At 42.5% G+C, this 20,682-nt stretch overlaps 1 protein-coding gene across 1 annotated transcript in view; it reads right to left on the reverse strand.

Annotated features, from left to right (window-relative positions):
- Positions 1 to 13,959, reverse strand: part of LOC142196594 (interferon-induced, double-stranded RNA-activated protein kinase-like) — a 37,770-nt gene extending 23,811 nt beyond the window's left edge. Inside the window, exons 1-9 of the mRNA XM_075266565.1 lie at positions 13,876 to 13,959; positions 11,555 to 11,688; positions 10,839 to 10,962; positions 9,572 to 9,675; positions 8,867 to 9,002; positions 6,590 to 6,648; positions 2,882 to 2,957; positions 1,752 to 1,855; positions 192 to 327 (exon numbers count right to left, since the gene is read on the reverse strand). Of these exons, the coding sequence (XP_075122666.1) occupies positions 192 to 327; positions 1,752 to 1,855; positions 2,882 to 2,957; positions 6,590 to 6,648; positions 8,867 to 9,002; positions 9,572 to 9,675; positions 10,839 to 10,962; positions 11,555 to 11,664 (849 nt within the window). The 5' untranslated portion in view covers positions 11,665 to 11,688; positions 13,876 to 13,959. The remainder of the gene's footprint in view (positions 1 to 191; positions 328 to 1,751; positions 1,856 to 2,881; positions 2,958 to 6,589; positions 6,649 to 8,866; positions 9,003 to 9,571; positions 9,676 to 10,838; positions 10,963 to 11,554; positions 11,689 to 13,875) is intronic.
- Positions 13,960 to 20,682: the final 6,723 nt, after the last annotated feature.

A 20,682-nucleotide genomic window follows, 5' to 3' on the forward strand; every position in this document is an offset into this window, starting at 1 on the left:
ATATGGGACAGAGACTGACAATGTCTGCAAAGCGCTGCGGAATAGGATGGAGCTAACTCTTGCACTTTTCCTCTATGCCTCTGTTTCATGGGGTCTGCAGTGCCCTTGCAAGTGTGTTGCTTTTTTCCGCTTTGGTCCAGTAGGTATTGCTCTAAAATACTCAAAATACTGTATATAAAGAAGCATCATACCGGGATATCATGTGGGTACTCGTTTTTAAGGTCCTTCAGAGCAAGAAAAGCAGCCTCCTTTTTTGCTAGTTTCTTTGTGTTTTTCATATTACTTTCTGGAAAGCTTCTGGATCCAATCTTGGCTATGCAAGAAAACCTAAATATTCATATTGTTTAAGGAATTAAAGAAAAGGGTTGTTATATCTCCAGGATTATCACTATGTGCAGATTTTATATTATACAGTAGCCTCCATGACATTAGAAAAACATTAGCATGTAATCTCGGGATCTTCTGCTGAAAACACCAGTCCCGTTTATTATGCCATTTTGTTAAGGGGGTCAGGATTTCTGCAAATTTTACTACATTGTACTGTTCTCTGGGGTTGAAGATACTGGTTCCATATCAAAAACTCGAAGACTTCCATATCATGTGAAATCTGTCTGTGGTTCATCTAAATCCACAAAAAGAAAACCTTTGCTCCTAGCTGGAAAGTCATGTGCTTTTATTTTGCTAGTTTGTCTGTACAGAACGTCTGCTTTTAACGTAACGTTGTGGCTAAATTTGTCTTTTTATATTATTATTAACTTATTTACCTTAAATGGGTTATCCAGGTTCTAATACTGATAGGATAGGATTAGATCTGCAGTGGTCCCGTAGACCAACTGTAGCAAGGCAATGTGGCTCCCACTAATGTCTACATGCAGGGAGCTGCCCCGCTCACTTGTCATACAAAGTGTAGTAGTGAGTTTAGGAACTGCAGCTTTGCCCTATAGATTTTAATGGGACAACGCTGCAGTACCTGCCGCTAAGGATGAGCCGTCAATGTTACACATTAGACTAAAGTAAGAGGGGACTGGCTGACCAACTAACATGTATTAGATGTTTATTCAATATCTGTGAAAAAGATTGAGCATGTTGAGTTTTTACATGCCTGATCCTTTGTGGAGATTAGCTACCACCATCTTATCCCACTGAGAACACTCAGCCAAACCACGCATGCATGGGTATGAGTAGAGTTGCGAGTAATGGTTACTGGCTGAATGAGCATCTATGAACAGGTGTATGACTATCTGTAGTATATATGTTGTGTTTAGAATGATCCTATACCTGCTGTAGTGAAAACCATCATTACATACACTAACTTCCTGGTAAGCTTCTGCCGGGCTTCAAATCAAATCAAATCAAATCAAATAAGCTTAAATGGCACGTCTGAATAGATATTTGGCATTGCAAAAGCTAGTAAAGGGGGGGGGAATTGGAGTTGGGGGGTGAGTGGTGGGTATGGGGGGGGGGTTGATTTGGGGTATAACAGTCCATGGAGTCTCATCTTCCTCTTAGTTGGTGACCACTATATGAGGGGGTGGGGCGGGTGGTTTGGGGTATAACAGTCCGTGGAGTCTCATCTTCCTCTTAGTTGGTGACCACTATATGAGGGGGTGGGGTGGGTGGTTTGGGGTATAACATTCACACTTCTATTCACACACAACAGTCTATCCGTAGAAACAGAGCTGCAGCTTGAGACACCAAAGAGGTCTCAGTTTTTATTCTAAATGATTAGTATTATTGAGTGATTAACTTACTGACAATTATGTGCTGGTCCATCTTGTTTACAATCCATATATATAACCGTCCATTTTTGCTTCTGGCAGAAGCCATTAAGTAATGCGACAGGATCCTGAAAACACTAGTAACAATATCAAAGTCTCAATTATAATCTTTTATATAGCAGACCAGAACAATGCCCCCTAACTAAAAAGACGTTCCCTTATTTTACATGCAATTGCAAAAATACCCTAATATTTTAGGCAGTGCCATTTTAATGTATTGGGACACCCTGTGCAAACTTTTTGAAAGTGGGTCTCCCCAATTACCCCCCCCCCCCCCCAGGCTGTGACAGTAATGTCTGCGGCTCGGAGCTCATTGCGCTTTCCTGCTGCAGACATTATCAACCGAAGGCTGAATAATGGAGCATGGAGCTAATAGTTGCATGATCCACTATAGTATATAACCTCTATCTGTACCCTACAGACACGGAGAGGTGAAATCACTGCCTGCCACCTGGAAAAGCGGGACATCACCTGAAATGTGGGAGTCCGAGGTGGCTCAGGGGCCCCTGCCACCATAGGGCCTGGTGCAGCCACCTATGGTTAAAGCAGCCCTGATTTTAGGACAAATAATGGTTATAAAACCTTTCATGTCGTGGGGTACATGCGGTTTTATAAACCGCTAGAAAGCTGACAGTGCGCTGAATTCAGCGCACTGTCGTCTTTCCTTTTATGTGCCCCAGAGCAAGAGATATCTGTGCATTTACCGATACCTCTTTACTGTCAGAAGTGCGTCTAGCTGAGCTGTGAGGAACCTCACTGACAGTAGTGTCTGTAGCACTGTTCTGTCAGAGGGGTCATTCCTTACTGCCTAGCCATGACGCTAAGCTGTAAGGAACACCCCCCCTCCTGACAGTACTCATCCATAGACGGGAGTACTGGGAGGCGTTCCTTACCACTCAGCGTCATGGCTGGGCAGTAAGGAACGACCCCTCTGACAGTATAGCGCTACACCCAGTACTGTCAGGAAGGGCGTTCCGAGCTAGACTGTCAGAAACACCCTTCTGACAATGAAGAGGTATTGGTAAATTCAAGGGAGGCTTTGCAAGGGAGATCACATTACTACAGATATGACTAAGTTTTTTTGTTCATTAGCTCAGACATACCTCAGGAGTTGTGGATGCTGAATCAGAGAACTCATTTTCGGGAAGACTTCTGTTACATATTATGTCACCTCCAGTACTAAAAAAGAAATATTAATGTATATTACTAAGAGTTTGTTTACACGTTCATGGTATCAAATGCAGTTTTTGAAGCCAAAGCCAAGAGTAGACATCAGAAAGGTTCTAGCTACAGCGCAATGCATTAACACAAGACGTCAGAAATGTAGATAGAAGCCATTCACGCCACTGAGTCACACACACTACCAGTCATCCGCAATTCATACACACTGCTTTCCCCCCATCCTGGATCCCAAGAGCAAGACCAATCAGGTAGCAGTCTCAGTTAGCTCCAGCCAGCGTGCCCATAAGTTGGTGCGTCGGTTTTTACACCAGTCTTGATAACCCCTGCACTGGCAGAGAAAATAGTCCATTCACATGTATATGCTGTCTACTGGCTCTACTGTTAAAAAAAAAATCATATGACCCCATATTAATTTCTTTGATAGGATACCTTTAATGGGTTGGGACCGTCCCCAATGGAAATGCCAAATGTATACTGCAAACACAGTATAAATATTTACTTCCTATATGTACAGTCCTATGAAAAAGTTTGGGCACCCCTATTAATCTTAATCATTTTTAGTTCTAAATATTTTGGTATTTGCAACAGCCATTTCAGTTTGATATATCTAATAACTGATGGACACAGTAATATTTCAGGATTGAAATGAGGTTTATTGTACTAACAGAAAATGTGCAATATGCATTAAACCAAAATTTGACCGGTGCAAAAGTATGGGCACCTCAACAGAAAAGTGACATTAATATTTAGTACATCCTCCTTTTGCAAAGATAACAGCCTCTAGTCGCTTCCTGTAGCTTTTAATCAGTTCCTGGATCCTGGATAAAGGTATTTTGGACAAACAATTCAAGTTCAGTTAAGTTAGATGGTCGCCGAGCATGGACAGCCCGCTTCAAATCATCCCACAGATGTTCAATGATATTCAGGTCTGGGGACTGGGATGGCCATTCCAGAACATTGTAATTGTTCCTCTGCATGAATGCCTGAGGATTTGGAGCGGTGTTTTGGATCATTGTCTTGCTGAAATATCCATCCCCGGCGTAACTTCAACTTCGTCACTGATTCTTGAACATTATTCTCAAGAATCTGCTGATACTGAGTGGAATCCATGCGACCCTCAACTTTAACAAGATTCCCGATGCCGGCATTGGCCACACAACCCCAAAGCATGATGGAACCTCCACCAAATTTTACAGTGGGTAGCATGTGTTTTTCTTGGAATGCTGTTTCTTTTTGGACGCCATGCATAACGCCTTTTTTTATAACCAAACAACTCAATTTTTGTTTCCAAAATGAAGCTGCCTTGTCCAAATGTGCTTTTTCATACCTCAGGCAACTCTATTTGTGGCGTACGTGCAGAAACGGCTTCTTTCTCATCACTCTCCCATACAGCTTCTATTTGTGCAAAGTGCGCTGTATAGTTGACCGATGCACAGTGACACCATCTGCAGCAAGATGATGCTGCAGCTCTTTGGAGGTGGTCTGTGGATTGTCCTTGACTGTTCTCACCATTCTTCTTCTCTGCCTTTCTGATATTTTTCTTGGCCTGCCACTTCTGGGCTTAACAAGAACTGTCCCTGTGCTCTTCCATTTCCTTACTATGTTCCTCACAGTGGAAACTGACAGGTTAAATCTCTGAGACAACTTTTTGTATCCTTCCCCTGAACAACTATGTTGAACAATCTTTGTTTTCAGATCATTTGAGAGTTGTTTTGAGTAGCCCATGATGCCACTCTTCAGAGGAGATTCAAATAGGAGATCAACTTGCAATTGGCCACCTTAAATACCTTTTCTTATGATTGGATACATCTGGCTATGAAGTTCAAAGCTCACTGAGGTTACAAAACCAATTTTGTGCTTCAGTAAGTCAGTAAAAAGTAGTTAGGGGAATTCAAATCAATAAAATGATAAGGGTGCCCATACTTTTGCACCGGTCAAATTTTGGTTTAATTCATATTGCACATTTTCTGTTAGTACAATAAACCTCATTTCAATCCTGAAATATTACTGTGTCCATCAGTTATTAGATATATCAAACTGAAATGGCTGTTGCAAACACCAAAATATTTAGAACAAAAAATGATTAAGATTAATAGGGGTGCCCAAACTTTTTCATAGGACTGTAAGTCCCCTTAGGGTAAGTTCACACGGGGTTTTTTGGAACGGAACCTGAGGCGGAGGCCGCCTCAGATTCCGATCCAAAAACCGGGTAGCTGCAACTGAAAGCCGGTATCCAGTCGCACACTCTGTGTTACTTCAAGCCGAATTGCGAGGCAACTTGGCCTGAAGGATGAACACCTCGATTCTTTTTTCCGGGAGCCAGAAGAAACGGCTCCCGGAAAAAAGACCTGAGTGGCTGCAATTGATTTCAATGGGAGCCGTCTTTTTGGTCATGGTTTTTAGGTGGATACGGCCTCAAAACCCTGACCAAAAAACTCTGTGTGAACTTACCCTTAAGCCTTTCATTTAGTCCCTTTAGCTTCTCCATGTGGTAATTAGGTTCTTTTCAGTGCAATGTATAAGGATTAGGGTTGAGCGATCGTGATCTTTTTAGGTGGGATCGAGATCGGTGATCTTTTCCCACAATTCTTTGCTTAGCCTTCACACTGAGTATACGCTGTATACTCAGTGTGAAGGCTCCGCTGCAGGTCCATAGGAATGAATGGAAGCAGCCGACACACAGCCTTAACCCCCTGCATGCCGGCTGCCTCCATTCATTCTAATGGGAGACTAAACTAAACATCTGTAGTAGCTACTTACCTCTAGAGATGGCTGCTCCGGTGCCCGGTGTGTTCTCCTTCTGCCTCTTGCTGCCGCTCCACGCTGGTCTTCTCGCTGCCCCGCCTCCTTAGTGTTTAAAGAGCTAGGAAGGGAGGGCTTGTGGCTTAGGAGAGTGTGGGAGGGTACAGGGCGGGGAGACGTGGGAAGAAGGGAGCGAAGGGAGAAGAAGACTGCAGCTGGAGCGGCAGCAAGGCGAACAGCAGCGGAGCAGCAGACCAGCCATCTCTGGAGGTAAGTGGACACCAGGGGGGACTAAGTAGCCAGAGGATTAAAAAAAATCCTCTGGCTACTTAGTGATTCACTACACAGTGTGGATTCTTACAATTGTTAGATTCCATGCTGTATAGTGAATAGGATTGCTTTTAAAATCCGATCTCCGATTAATAAAAAATCCCATTGACTTGCATTGGGATCGGAATTGGGATCGAGATTGGGTTCGAATGAAAAATGATCGGAAATTGGATTTTAAAATCGATCCTGAAAAGTCAAGATCGGCTCAACCCTAATAAGGATATGTTTACACAGTGAAAATATATATCTAAGAAATCCAATTTGTTGGCTCCATGGTGTATTTTAACCGTGGAGCCAACAACAAATAGGAAAAGCTGAGCCTTGGGTTTTGCCTTGTTTTGCAGGTTTGACCTGGCAAGAGTCTGCATACTGATGAGCCTCATTCAATGGGACAAATCTACGTGTGGCCCCATGCCATGGTTTGGGCACTGAAATTGCAACACAGAAGGTGAAGCTTAAAACAGAGATGTAGCAGGAGACATTATTTTTCATCGAAATAGAAGTGAAGGAAATGCCTTGTGAACATAGCATAGCTGAACAATTACACAATATCATACCTTCCAGATAGAGAAGAATTATGTGAACCAGATTCATCAATGAAAATTTCTGGCAACTCCTATAAAAAATAATGACTTCATGTGGTAAACCCATATAGTACACAGCATTATAATTTACAGTCTTTGCTGACATACTCAGCATATTCAGGGACGTCCATTGGATTTTGCAGAGGGGAATATTCACTTGGGGAAGGAATTCAGTTGCGGAGCTCCCCACACACAGTATAATGCCCTATTAGTGACCAAACACAGTATAATGCCCTATTAGTGACCAAGCACAGTATAATGCCCCTCAAAGTATATACTGTCCCTTAAGTGTTCCTACATATTATAATGTATCAGTGGCTGCCATACAGTATAATGGCCCAACCCCCACATAATATCATTCCCCTACTCCTCCTGAGTTGCACCACTTCTCTGGAATACTCTACCCCAGACAATCAGATTAACACCCAATTTCTACAGCTTCAAGCGCAAACTAGACACATCTTTTCAGACAGGCCTATCACAATTCCTAATGTAAACCCTTCCATACTGTAATTAGAATCCCTAAAATGAACTCTCCTCTGTTCAGGCTCCCACCATACTCCACAGGATATGATGTCGTTTCAGGCTAACATTATATGTCCAGTTACCATCTGCACATTGAAGGACATGACTGGTGACGGCTCATACAGTTTTATGTTTGTGTAATGACAGTAACCTCTATTACAAAATTCTCTGACTCCTGTATAAGCAATGCTACCTCCGATGCTGCTCCTGCTACCTCTTGTGTCACCCCCTCTACCTCGTAGATTGGACCCTCAGTTCCATTGTGTGAAGTGACTATTTCTTTGTAATGTATCTTGTTTGGTCTGTTCTTCAACTCTACAAATTGTACAGTGCTGTGGAATATGTTGGCGCTATATAAATAAAATGTATTATTATTATTATTCCCCCAGCACCTACATACCGTGTTTCCCCGAAAGTAAGACGCCCCCTGAAAGTAAGGCATGCGGGGGTTTCTGTTGAATTGCCTAATATAAGGCATCCCCCGAAAAAAAGGCATGCCCGGCAGTGGTGTGCGGGGTTTCGGGGGGCGGGGCTTAGCGGAGCTTTAGTGGCGGGGCTTAGCGAGCTCCACTTCACTGACACAGCAGCCGTGCTCTGTGCTCCGTGTGCACAGCAAAGCCGGCTGCTGCCTCTGCTGTTGTAGGATGAGCTCTCCCAGCTCATCCCAGAGGCAGAGACAGCAGCTGCCATACAGAAGAGGCAGCAGCCGGCTTTCCTGTGCACACGGAGCACAGAGCACGGCTGCTGTGTCAGTGAAGTGGAGCTTGCAAAGCTCCGCTAAGCCCTGCCCCTGAAACCTTGCTAAGCCCCGCCCCCTGAAGCCTAGCTAAGCCCCGCTCACCACTTCCAGGACGAACAGCAGCACCAGCGCTGCTAGGAAGAAGGGAAAGGTAAGTATGATAACTTCCCCCCTCCCCTACACTACCTACAACTGGCAGTCATGCTGACGCTCCACTAAGGAAGTGCCGGCATGACTGCCAGTTGTAATAAGGCACCCCCCGAAAATAAGACAGGTCCTATATTTAGAGTGACAATTTAATATAAGACTGTCTTATTTTCGGGGAAACACGGTAGTATAATATAAGTTCCCATGCAGTATAACACCTGATACCCACAAAGTAAAATTTAGCACAGTAAGGGTCAATGGAGACGGCTATGTTCAATTTGGGAACAGAGTCCAAGAGACAACCATATTTCCTGGGCCAACAATGACTGAACTCGCGGCATCATAGTGATTTGTGCCCAGTCGTGGGTCTACTGTCCTGTACTAAAATGATGCTGTGAGTATGGGACACTAGTCGGTGGTTTTTGCTTACACCTCACCTGAAGATTTCTTTACAATACCCCATAGCTTTTAACCTTTGCTTTTAAAATGTATATTTATATCTATATAGAAAGTAGACATTTTCTAAAGATTAGTATAAAAATATATTTTAATCCTTGAAGGGGTTTTCTAGGATTAATTGTTGGTGACCTATCCAGTCAGTCCGAATCGAGAGAATGGGGTTGAGCTGGAATACCAAGTACAGTTTCTATGCAATGTTGGTTGCTGTGCTTGGTATTCAATGAAGAGACCACAGTGATCATCTGAACCCGTCGGCCTCTTCAAACAGCGGATCTGTATTATACAAAAGCCCCTGTACTCACCCCTTTAATCATTCCTTGCCCAGGTCTCTAGCAATAAAAAACCCCAATATTTTAGAAGTAAATATTAAAATATGTTACCGGAATCTCATTTGGAAACTGTTGTCGGAGACCTTGTAGAGCAAGATAAGCTGCCTCCTTTTGGGCTAGTTTTTTACTTCTTTTAGCACTTGATGGACGAAAGACTGTATCACCAAACCGGGCACTGTAAATAAACCTACAGACAACAGTCACTGTTAGAACGTGTGTACACAACTCATTTACAGATTTTAATTAAAAGCCTGAGAATGTGCTCTCTTTCACCAAACTACATACAATGTACAACATGTTAGAATTCCTTGCCTTGACTTCAAACTTTTTCCTGTTTCAATAAGAGAAGTATAGGGCATAAACATCTACAAGATGATCTTCTGGTGCCATTTACCCATTTACATTGGAGAAGACAAAGATCTAATGTCCAGCATCAGAGGGTGATAAAAGTGTTATCTTCTCAGACAAAGGCTTTATGCCACCTAACGCTTTCATCTTTCACGTTTCTTGCTCTTCTATGTATAATTTTCTATCTTTCAGCTAAAAGTGAATTACTATAGCCCAGACTCATGACAATGTAATATTGAGCAAGGGTCAGACTTGCTTATTGTGAGTATTAGTTCTTTACATTAATTTGCTATGTTATAGATAAAACAGATGATACTACAGCCATTGTACTGAGAATATAATGCATCCATATGGGACACTATATTTTATAAAACGCCTAGTGGTCTGAATAGTTACATACATACTTACTCCAGATTATGAGCAGGTCCGCTAGAAGACACTAGGTCAAAGCGAAAATCTTGCTTCTTCTTCTGGGACAATTGATTCAGTAGTGCAATATAATCCAGTTGACCCTGCACAAAAAAAAAATAAAGTAGTAAAAAGATTGCTCGTAAACACATAGAATAAACCATACAATAATTCAGATGTAGCTATGGTGCAATTCTACATTCATAGAAATCATTGGACCCAAAGCAAAAACAATCCCCCCATCATCCCTCCAAATAGTAAAGTACAGAAGTGCAGTGGTGGTAGAAATAATGGGGCTGATGTATGGTTTGTTCACCTTCTGACAGACAGGATACTGTAACCACTCATTTCGACACATAAACACGTAAACAATGTGATACGCGCATATCACATTGAAAGCAATAGGTAAAAAAGCCTCCCATTGAGTTCAATGGGTAGCTCGCGTAAGCCGGCACCCATTGAAGTGCCACACTCTGACACGTGTTTACGTGTCAGAATGAGCAGCGCGTTACTCCGTGGGAATGGAGCCTTAGGGGGCATTCACACGATGTAACGCGGCGCTGATTCTTGCCCGATAACTCGTATAACAATCAGCGCTGCAAAACAGAATCCCATTGACTTCAATGGGTTTTGTTTAACGTGCATAACACATTGAAATCAAGGGGTTTAAAAGCCTCCCTTTGATTTCAATGTGTTATGCGCGTTAAACGGAACCCATTGAAGTCAATGATTCTGTTTTGCAGCGCTGATTCTTACTCGAGTTATTGTGCAAGAATCAGTGCCGCATTACATCGTGTGAATGCCCCCTTAGGGTAAGTTCACATGGCAGAAAATGAAGACTAATCCCGGGCATCGACATTCCATCACAGCTTTTCATTGCTGATTAATTAGGCTCAGATGAATCTCGTTGAAAACAATGGGAGGCAGAATCTGCCACGAATTTAGGTGTGGAATCCGACCCCAAAACCACAGCAAATTCCTCTGTGTCAACTTTACCTTACAGGCCATTGTTCTGATCCTTTGAAGGATTAATACAATGGACTGTAAAACAGTATTGTGAAAGTCATTTTACAGTTGTATAGTTTCCATAAATGACAAACTTACGTATATCTAATACTTGAAGCTATCATAGAACTTGGTAACATTTATACCATATACTACTTGCACAGCTTATTATCTAGATGAGGGTTACTTTTCCCCTTCCATTGAGTCCATTGTCTTTTGTCATAATTTTATGCAAATAATAGAAGAAAAACTGAATACTCACTGTAATTTCTCGATTTTCAAGGGCTTGCAACGCTATTTTGGCCGCATTGTTTTCTGCAGCTTTCTTCTTTTTATCTTTGGCTTCTCCAACCATCACATCATCAATAAAAACTTGGCAATGAAAGCTTGAGGAGAAAAATGTACAAAATATGTGTTCATTTAATCTGACATAAAACCTTAAAGGGGTTATCTATTTTCTACAATTGATGGCCTATCCTATTGACTTCAATGGGACAACGCTCTCAGCATTGGAGATACCCAGGACCCCCACAGGTCTAATATTGATTGATTTCTTTGTTATCATACACAAAACCTAACAATACACCAATTGATGCAATTTTAAAAATTTGCTTTTACATATTTGATGTCTTTTGATTTCCTTTCAGAATGAAATACCAAAACTCACACAGAACACAATATAATCATAAAAGTTCATACTTGATTTAAAACCACAAATGCTTATAAATAATTAATAAATCGTACTAAAAGAGGGAAGACAACATCCAAAGTTACATAAGGAGATGCTCGAACTATAATCATCCTATATAATCCCAATAATAAAGGGGACACAAAAACTCTCTGTCTGATCTCACCTTCTAAAAAATCTCCACCCCTTCAGTTACATGTTAAATATTATGTACACCCTCGCCCACCATTGATCATGTGGATATTCCCTTAAGTAATAGCATTTAGAAGAGAATTTGGACTAAACCTTACACACGGTCATGCGGTGGTCCTGTTGCTTCAGGTATGTCAAACCTAGGTAGTGATCTGTTATTTTTTAGACAGAACTCTATTAGGAGGCCTTTGCAGTTCTTCTCCTCCATTGCTATGGTAAGTTTATGAAAAGTCTGAAAAAAAACATTTCACAATCAGCAATTTAGAAAAAAGAAGAAATGTTTTGTATAAGCACAAAATATAAAATATGACTAATAGGGGGATAAGGAAAATGTTTGTTTTTGTACCGTGTTAGCCAGTGCGTAGGAAATATAAAAATAAAAAACTTGAGACTAGGGTTGAGCCGATCTTGACTTTTCAGGATCGATTTTAAAATCCGATTTCCGATCATTTTTCATTCGAACCTGATCTCGATCCCAATTCCGATCCCAATACAAGTCAATGGGATTTTTTAATTAATCGGAGATCGGATTTTAAAAGCAATCCTATTCACTATACAGCATGGAATCTAAGAATTGTTAGAATCCACGCTGTGTAGTGAATTACTAAGTAGCCAAAGGATTTTTTTTTTAATCCTCTAGCTACTTTGTCCCCCCCTGGTGTCCACTTACCTCCAGAGATGGCTGGTCCGGTGCCCGGTCCTTCCTTCTTCTTTGCTTCACTGCTGCTCCCTGCCAGGTTAGGAGAGTGTGGGCGGGTTAGGAGAGTGTGGGCGGGTACTGGGAGGGGAGACGTCACGTCTCCCCGCCCTGTACCCGCCCACACTCTCCTAAGCCACAAGCCCTGCCTACCTAGCGCTTTAACCACTAACCTGGGAGGCGGCGGCAGTGAGGCAAGAAGAAGGAGGGCACCGGAGCAGCCATCTCTAGAGGTAAGTAGCTGCTAGAGATGTTAGTTTAGCCTCCCATTCCAATGAATGGAGGCAGCCGGCGTGCAGGGGGTTAAGGCTGTGTGACGGCTGCTTCCATTCATTCCTATGGAACTGCAGCGGAGCCTTCACACTGAGTATACACTATATACTCAGTGTGAAGGCATTGTGAAAAATACTACCGATCTCGATCCCACCTAAAAAGATCGTGTTCGGAATTCCGATCGCGATCGTGAAATTTTCTCGATCGCCGATCGGAATCCAATTTTTTCCGAACACGATCGCTCAACCCTACTTGAGAGTCTTCAGTAGTTGATACCTTTTTTAATGGCTAACTCATAATGATGACAGATTACAACGTTTCGAAGTTCTCGGCTTCTTCTTCAGGTATATCTAATAACAATTTCTGAAGGATGCATATTTATGTACAGAGGGACACACAGGGTTAGGATTCTGGGAGGGAGGGGGGAAGAGGGGAAGAAGGTTATTGGTTATACAACTAAACAATTCATCAGCTCCCAAGTCCTTTATTTATATAGCATCATTAATTCCATGGTGCTTTACATTTGGGGTTTACATGCGATACACAAAATATACAGGTGGATACAATACTAACAATGACCGTCTGGCACAGTGAGGTAGAGGGCCCTGCCCGCGAGGGCTTACAATCTATGAGGGAAGGGTGCTCGTGTGAACCTAATTAATGTTAATAGTTTATCAATTAACTAAATTAAGTGAATGAACAAAAGAAAAATCTACATCATATCTATATGTAATGTGACCACCCTTTGGAGTCCTGGAAGTGATGATAAGGCCTCCACAGAGCCCTGATCTCATCATCATCCAGTCTGCCTGGGCTTATATGAAGAGATAGAAGGATTTGAGTAAGTCTCCATCCACAGAAGATCTGTGCACAGTCCTCCAAGATATCTGGAAGGAGTTTGTCTTTACAGAGTTCCCTCAAGAACTGTCTGCAGATGTTCCTACCTAGAAGAATTGATACTGTTATGAAGGCAATTGGTGGTCACAACAAGTATTAGATTTCTTTTTTTCTTCATTCGCTTAATTTTTTTAATTGACAAAAATAATTGAGCCCCTCTATTTTAGGCAACATTTTTTTTAAACCTGCCTAAAACTTTTGTGCAGTACTGAATGTCACCACTGCACTGTCGCTCTGTTCTGACAACACTATGTTTCTTTGGAATAATGAATGCAGGATGTAAGAGGACAGACAGCAGCGGTGTCCGTCTCTGTCCATGTAGTCAGACGACGTTGCTGTCCGTTCCAGTACTCAGGTCATAGAAAATTTTTCCTTTCTATTGAATATCTATAATATGTTACAAGAAGGACAGCTGTGGACTTTTACCTTCTATATTATTTTCTATTGATACTGATCTTTATGTTGTATCATAGCATACGTCTGCACGATACATAGTTATTGTTATAGTTATAATATATATTATACCCATAAGCAGCCCCAGTACAGTCTTACCTGCTTCCTGTGCTCTCCGCAGACTGTTTAAGTTTCAGGACAAGAGCTTTCTAATGAGGGAAAGAAGGACACATCCCCTCGCACTCTTTCCTTGCCTGTCTGTAAGAGTGAATCAGCAGTCTAAGTATAGTTTTCAGTCCTGTATGGGTTAATTCGGAGTGTGACGCCCACTTATAGGGCGTGAGTTGGGTGAGACTAGCCTCATATGTCATCTGTTCACTGACTTGCCCCTTGAAATGAGGATTCAGTTTCGTTTCTCCTATTCAGACTGTGGAAAGAGCCAGAAGCAGATCATGTTTTACTGAATAACATAGTAACAGAAGACAACAGCTTTGATATTGAAGATACGAAATGCCTGACATATAGGAGCAGCACTGCGTAATACATACAGTAAATGTCCGGACAGATTTAATGCTTATTAATGGTCTATGGGAGGAATATGCAAATCTGTCTCCCAAGATGTAAATAAACACACATTTTCCTTATACTAAGATGTAAATAGGGAGACAGTGTCTCTGTTATGCTGCCCTATATGGGAAGCACTCTGAATATTATGCCCGACTTTCCCAGAAGTCTTTACTGCATGATGTGGGGTTATAACCAAATCAATTTCTCAGCTACGGACGGCACCGTTTCTGTCTCTTTGGACTTCATCAGCGCAGCCTAGAGAGAATTGATTTGGTAGAAGTGAGAGGCTGAGAGACCAGATTATGGGGATAACGTCCATCCTTAAGGAGAGACCACCTTTTCATGGGTGTGGAGACTTATACAGCCATAGTTGCTCCACTGCAAGGGAACATGGGAAGAATATGCAAATCTGTCTCCCAAGATGTATTAATGGTCTATGGAAACAGGAACCTCCATCACAGACAAGTTTGGACTTGTCCACAAGTGAACAGGGAATCCCCCGCTTGGCCCCTGAACCAGATGGGCCCCCAACTCACCCTGACATGGCGCAATAAACTCAGTGTACTTCATCCAGATACTCATCATACAACACCTCAACCAGAATATGTCTTAGTTTGATACTGGGTAGGTTACATAAGAAATTGTCCAGTTGTCCTTGGCTGTCTGGAGCCCTCGATGTGAGCGTCTTAGGGTGGTGTTATGTCCACACTGGGGCACCCATATATCTGGTTGTGTTATATTATTTACTTTTGCTCACTCATGTAATGGAATGTACATTTGTCACATTTTCTCCTGTTTTTAATCTTTAGTTTCAAAGGTATTTATTGAATGACAAGAAAGGAGAACATGACAACCGGTAAATACAACAAAGTACAGCAATGGACAAGTTACCAACAGATGTTATGCAGTGAGACTTTTAAGATGACTAAGAACCTTATCTTTCAATCCTTGCCAACAATGGCAAGCAAGAAATAGTATACAAGTGTTATATGTTACTTCTATAAACATAGAATATGAACCATAAGCTTAATACATAAATACAATAAAAAATTAACTATATCTTTTAGTTAAAGTAACAGGTACAATTCCCCCTTGTTGAAACCCCACCCCTTAGCTGCCAAAACACTTTTTGTCAACACACCTCAACACGCCCTTTCCCTTTGTATTGTGACAGTTCCCCGCCCTCCTCCAAACCTCTCACGTGCCCCTCCAACACCCCCATCCACCCCTAGCAGATGTCCCAGGCATGTCTGGACAAGTCCCCTCTCACACCCCCCACATACCCGTCCACGCACATATACTGAAGACTCAAGAATCTGATGTCCCCTCACACTAACCCCCCTCCACACAGACATACCAAAGGCTCAAGAATGTGATTGTCTTTAGAATGTGGTGCTGCATAAGCCATTCCTCCCCCCTCAGTAGCCAAGGCTCAGTTTGATCATATCATATAATTAGGTTTAATTCCCCACCCCAAATCAAAACTAGCATTCCATTCTATTATACGGTGCTTATTGCAAAAACACTAACTTTCCACTTTTGAGCTAGGTGGCGCGGACTATACAGTATGACATCGTAGCGTAGGACTGTATAGTTAGGTGTGGCGCGGCGCTTAGAACGAACATGTACATGATACATCTCTCATATCACGTATTAGGAGCATGTGCCTATCCAGCTATAAAGTCACACAGACGTGTCTGGGGCATGTCTAAAAAAGCAGTGCGCTATATTACTATGGATACGTGGTGGGAACAATTCCCCAAAAACACCAGGATTTGCGCTTCTCACACAAAAACACAATTGTAGATACGCTCACGGTACTTTATACAACGTAGAATTTATTGATATAGGATAACGTGTTTCGGGCAATTACACACTCCTTAGAACGTACCCCTTCATCAGATCCAATGAATTATAAAAATACAAAATAAGAGTTCTGCAGCCACGTGGTCAGTAAGTAGCTTTATGTACCCCCTAAGTCGCCCCGATGCACATGCCTTAATACGTATCCATGATCTGCAATTCATCTAAGGGGCGACTTTGCGGCTTGAGTAATTATATTTCTCATATAGATATTTATGACCGAGTAGTGGTTTTAAAAAAAACTGTGCTTTTCTTTAAAAAATAAGGACATTTCTAAGTGACCCTGAACTTTTGAACGGTAGTGTATGTACCATATAGACCTGAAGCTGGGAGTGGTAATACAACTGTGGAAAACATATTGTGTGGTACCAATTCCAAAGACACCTCTTCTGATGGACCTTAACAGTTACAGACCTGTAGCACTGACATCCCACATGATGAAGGTTCTGGGGAGACTGGTTCTGACACATTTCCAACCTCTAGTGACCTCTGCTATGGGCCCTCTCCAGTTTGCCTATCGGCTGGGCATTGGGGTTGATGATGCCATCATCCACCTTCTTCACAGAGCTCTTTCTCACCTGTAGAAACCAGAGAACACTGTGTAAATAATGTTCTTTGATTTCTTAAGTTCCTTTAACACCATACAGCCAGGGCTACTGAGGGAGAAGCTGGACCTTGTTGGAGTGGACCATCACCTCTCCAACTGGATTCTAGACTACCTAACAAACCGACCTCAGTATGTGAGAGCCCGGGGCTGTGTGTCTGACACTGTGATCTTTATACGGGGGCACCACAAGGTACAGTTCTTGCCCCATTTCTCTGCACACTGTACACTGCTGACTTTAGGTGCAACTCATCCAACTGTTACTTACAGAAGTACTCCGATGACTCTGCAATAGTAGGTCTCATCACAGACAAAGACGACAAGGAGTACAGGGATTTAAACCGGGATTTTGTTGAATGGTGCCAGCAGAACCACCTCAGGATTAATGCTGTGAAGACCAAGGAGATGGTGGTGGACTTTAGTAAGCGGAGAAGTGCTCCGAATCTGGTGGAGATCCAGGGGACAGTCATTAAGATAGTCAAGACCTATAAGTATCTGGGTGTGCTCCTCAATAATAAGCTGGACTGGGCTGATCACCTGAATACGCTGCACAGAAAGGGTCACAGCAGGTTCTACCTGCTCAGGAGGCTGAGGGCCTTTGGAGTCCAAGGGCCACTTCTTAGGGCCTTTTCAACTCTGTGGTTGCTTCAGCTATCTTTTTCGGTGTGGCCCACTGGGGGAGCAGTATATCAACCAGGGACAGAAATAGACTTGACAGGTTGATCAGAAGGACCAGCTCTGTCCTGGGGATCCCCCTGGACCCAGTACCGGTGGTAGGTGACAGAAGGATACTGTCCATGGTGAGTTCCATGCTGGAGAACAACTTGCATTCCATGCATGAGACTGTGATAGCACTGGGCAGTACTGTCAGCGACCGACTGCTTCATCCCAAGTGTGAGAAGGAGCGCTATCGGAGATCCTTCTTCCCAACCGCAGTCAGGCTGTATAATCAACATCAGACTAAGCGAAGATCACTCCGTACAGAGAACTGAAGTTTTTTTCTTTTTTTTTTAATGACTCCTAGTATTTTTTTTTATCTTCTATTCTGAGCTTTGTATGTGTTTTTGTTTCTTGTACTATTATTGTATTATCTATTCTGCTGTAACACAATGAATTTCCCCATGGTGGGATTATTTATGGTTCATTTTATCTTATCTTAATTTACAGGATGCATAGCAGAGCCTTGCTGGTTTAAGACCAAGCAGACGGAGGGCACCGATGGGCCATCATTGGATCATCCTATGAATAGATAACCAAAGCAGCATACAAAGGGCAGATCCTATTTTTTATTTTATATCGACGATGACATATGTACCACTGTTCCCCCTTTTTAAAAATATAGCTAAATTCTAAAAGACACATTGTGGACACATTGGGAGGCTCAGATGACATCTAGGTACATATTAGAACCAACCAGTATCCTTCCTTCATGGGCACCATCTTCTCAGTCACATCACAGGGGCCACAATCATCTTGCTGCTTTCTGAGGTCTGCTGCTATGTGAGCACATATCTCTGAATTACAGGGCTAAGAGGCTTCTAGTTCAAGGCAAGAGCCAGGACCCAAAGAGAGAAACAATTATAGGCATGGTCTAGGAAAAAATCAGCTAGCGGAAAAAAAAGGTTGGTGATATTTTAGGAATTTGTGAACGTGTCAAATAATATTTCTGTGTAAACAAAAAATGACACACAAAATCCATTATAAAAATGTAGATCTTTATTTAACATTCGTCGTAAAATATATAGATAAGAAGAAGTGAAATGGTTAAAGGGCACATAGTAAGAAAGGTGCAGAGGTTGTAGTCTATCAAACCAATTGCATTGTGTATCCCCTCATAACATACAATGTTAACTACATAAAAGCTGTGCTTAGCAAATGCATACAATATGTACAAGGATGGGATAAATCTTTATCATATACTAACACATACAGAGAACACCATCCTATACTTCCCACCTAGAACATCCCAAAGTGGCCCCCACATAGTACCATGCTCCATTGAGTCCCAACACAGTGTTCCTCAAACAATTACAATGCCCCCCAGTGGCCCCCAGATAAGTAGTAATGCTCCCCAGTGTCCCTGGACAAGCAGTAATGTTCTTCAATGGCCCCCAATCAAGTATTAAAGCTCCCCAGTAGTTAAGAAAGGACATGTGGCCATTCTCCTTCTGGGTTGTCACAGTTGTCCTAGGGGGTCTTGGCAGAACCCTGCTTGGGAATCTCTGTCCCAGAGTATATATAAGTGGAGTCCCAGAGGAGGTGAGTAAAAATAACAAACTACACTACAGTTGTATCCCTTTAAAGTTTCTGCTGTTGCATCTATAAACACCATCAAGAATATGCTGTAGGGATGGGGTAGGTGTCCCTAGACAACATTTGCACGCTACTGCACAATACTGGTGACAGCACTGCCCCCAACCTTCCTCTCACCAAATCACAGAAGCAGTCTCCCTCCAAAAAAACCTTCCATATTTGCAGGAAATCTTTCCTGAATTCCCACAACAGAGAGCAGAGATAAGGAAAGAGCCTTCCGCCCTCAGTAGCAGTGTACGATGCCTCTTCCTCCAGATTAGTGTCTGAAGGTTTCGGCTGAACTGCCCCTGGGCAAATAACGTGATGACTTTTGGTGATGATGTCATCATAGGTCCTTTCCAGCTAGTGGGGCTGCACTGATAGCGCCAAGCTGGTCATTATACATGCATATTCTGCTTTAGAGCCCCTGCTTTGTGAGAAATATAAAACACTCACAGGGATCTGCGAAGCACTGCCTTATCGCAATACACATCCCCAGTCCATGCTCCAAGATTGGAGGCCCAGGGGAGGTGATCAAACATATAAACCAGTGCTACTTACAATTTCGCAACTCCCTGCTCACCCTTCAACCCTCTTCAATGACATCACTGATGTCGATTAATCACCGTTATTATGCGTCTTGATGCCAGCCTTACCAACGAGACATCTGTGACTGTCACTAAAGAGGACCAAAGGCAGCAGGGAGCCCCATTGGAACCCAGGAAAGGTAAGTAACACTGATTTTTATGTTTTCTCACCTCCCTGGAACCACCGATCATTATAGTCTAGGATCTAAAGAGACCCTCCCCTACCCACGAGTATAAATAATTATAGCAGTTTCGGTACTGATGTATGTGGTCCGAATGGAACTACCATGTGAATCTCGCAGAGTTCACCCAACGAATAACCTTGCCACGGGCCCTACTTACCAATCCCCGCTCCTGGCCACAGCCACCTTCGCTTCCATTTCAGCCCTTCAGGGGGACTCATGCGTGCCATATCATGTCACTGTTAGCGATGTAATATTGGAAGGCTGGGGCCCCGTGGAAGTGAAGGCGGCCATGGCAGAAGTGGGGATGGTAAGTAAATAGGGCCAGTTACCTGCTTGGGTTATTCCAGCAGGTAATGGCCTATTAAAAAAGCAAAACCCAAAACCCCCAAAAAACAGAGCAGCCATAGTTAGCCCCGCCCAAAACAATCCCTTTAATGTCTTATAATGGATTAGAGTAACTGACATGAATTAACAGTAGTCTGCACCTACCTTAGGCTGAGGCACCACATTGCAGACATGCAGCCTTTTTGTTGCAGATTTTGTTGCAGTTTTTTGAGCCAAAGCCAAGCATGGCTATAAATGGAATGGGAAGTATACAGGAAGTTCTTATACTTCTCCCTTCTTCTCAATCCACTCCTGTCTTTGGCTCAAAAAAACAACAAATTCTGCAACAAAAAAAAAAGCAACATGGGACTTTAGCCTTATAGAATATCTGCTGCTGGACTTGGGTATACTGCATCCACTAGGTTATATTAACCTAAAATGAAGTTATGTTCACTACTGCATTATCAACTGTGCAATTTTTGGTATACATAGAGTCTTTCTAGAAGATTTACAGGCCAAACACAAGTAAATACATGAAAAAGAC

The sequence above is a fragment of the Leptodactylus fuscus genome, chromosome 3, assembly GCF_031893055.1.
Source record: "Leptodactylus fuscus isolate aLepFus1 chromosome 3, aLepFus1.hap2, whole genome shotgun sequence".
NCBI lineage: Eukaryota > Metazoa > Chordata > Amphibia > Anura > Leptodactylidae > Leptodactylus > Leptodactylus fuscus.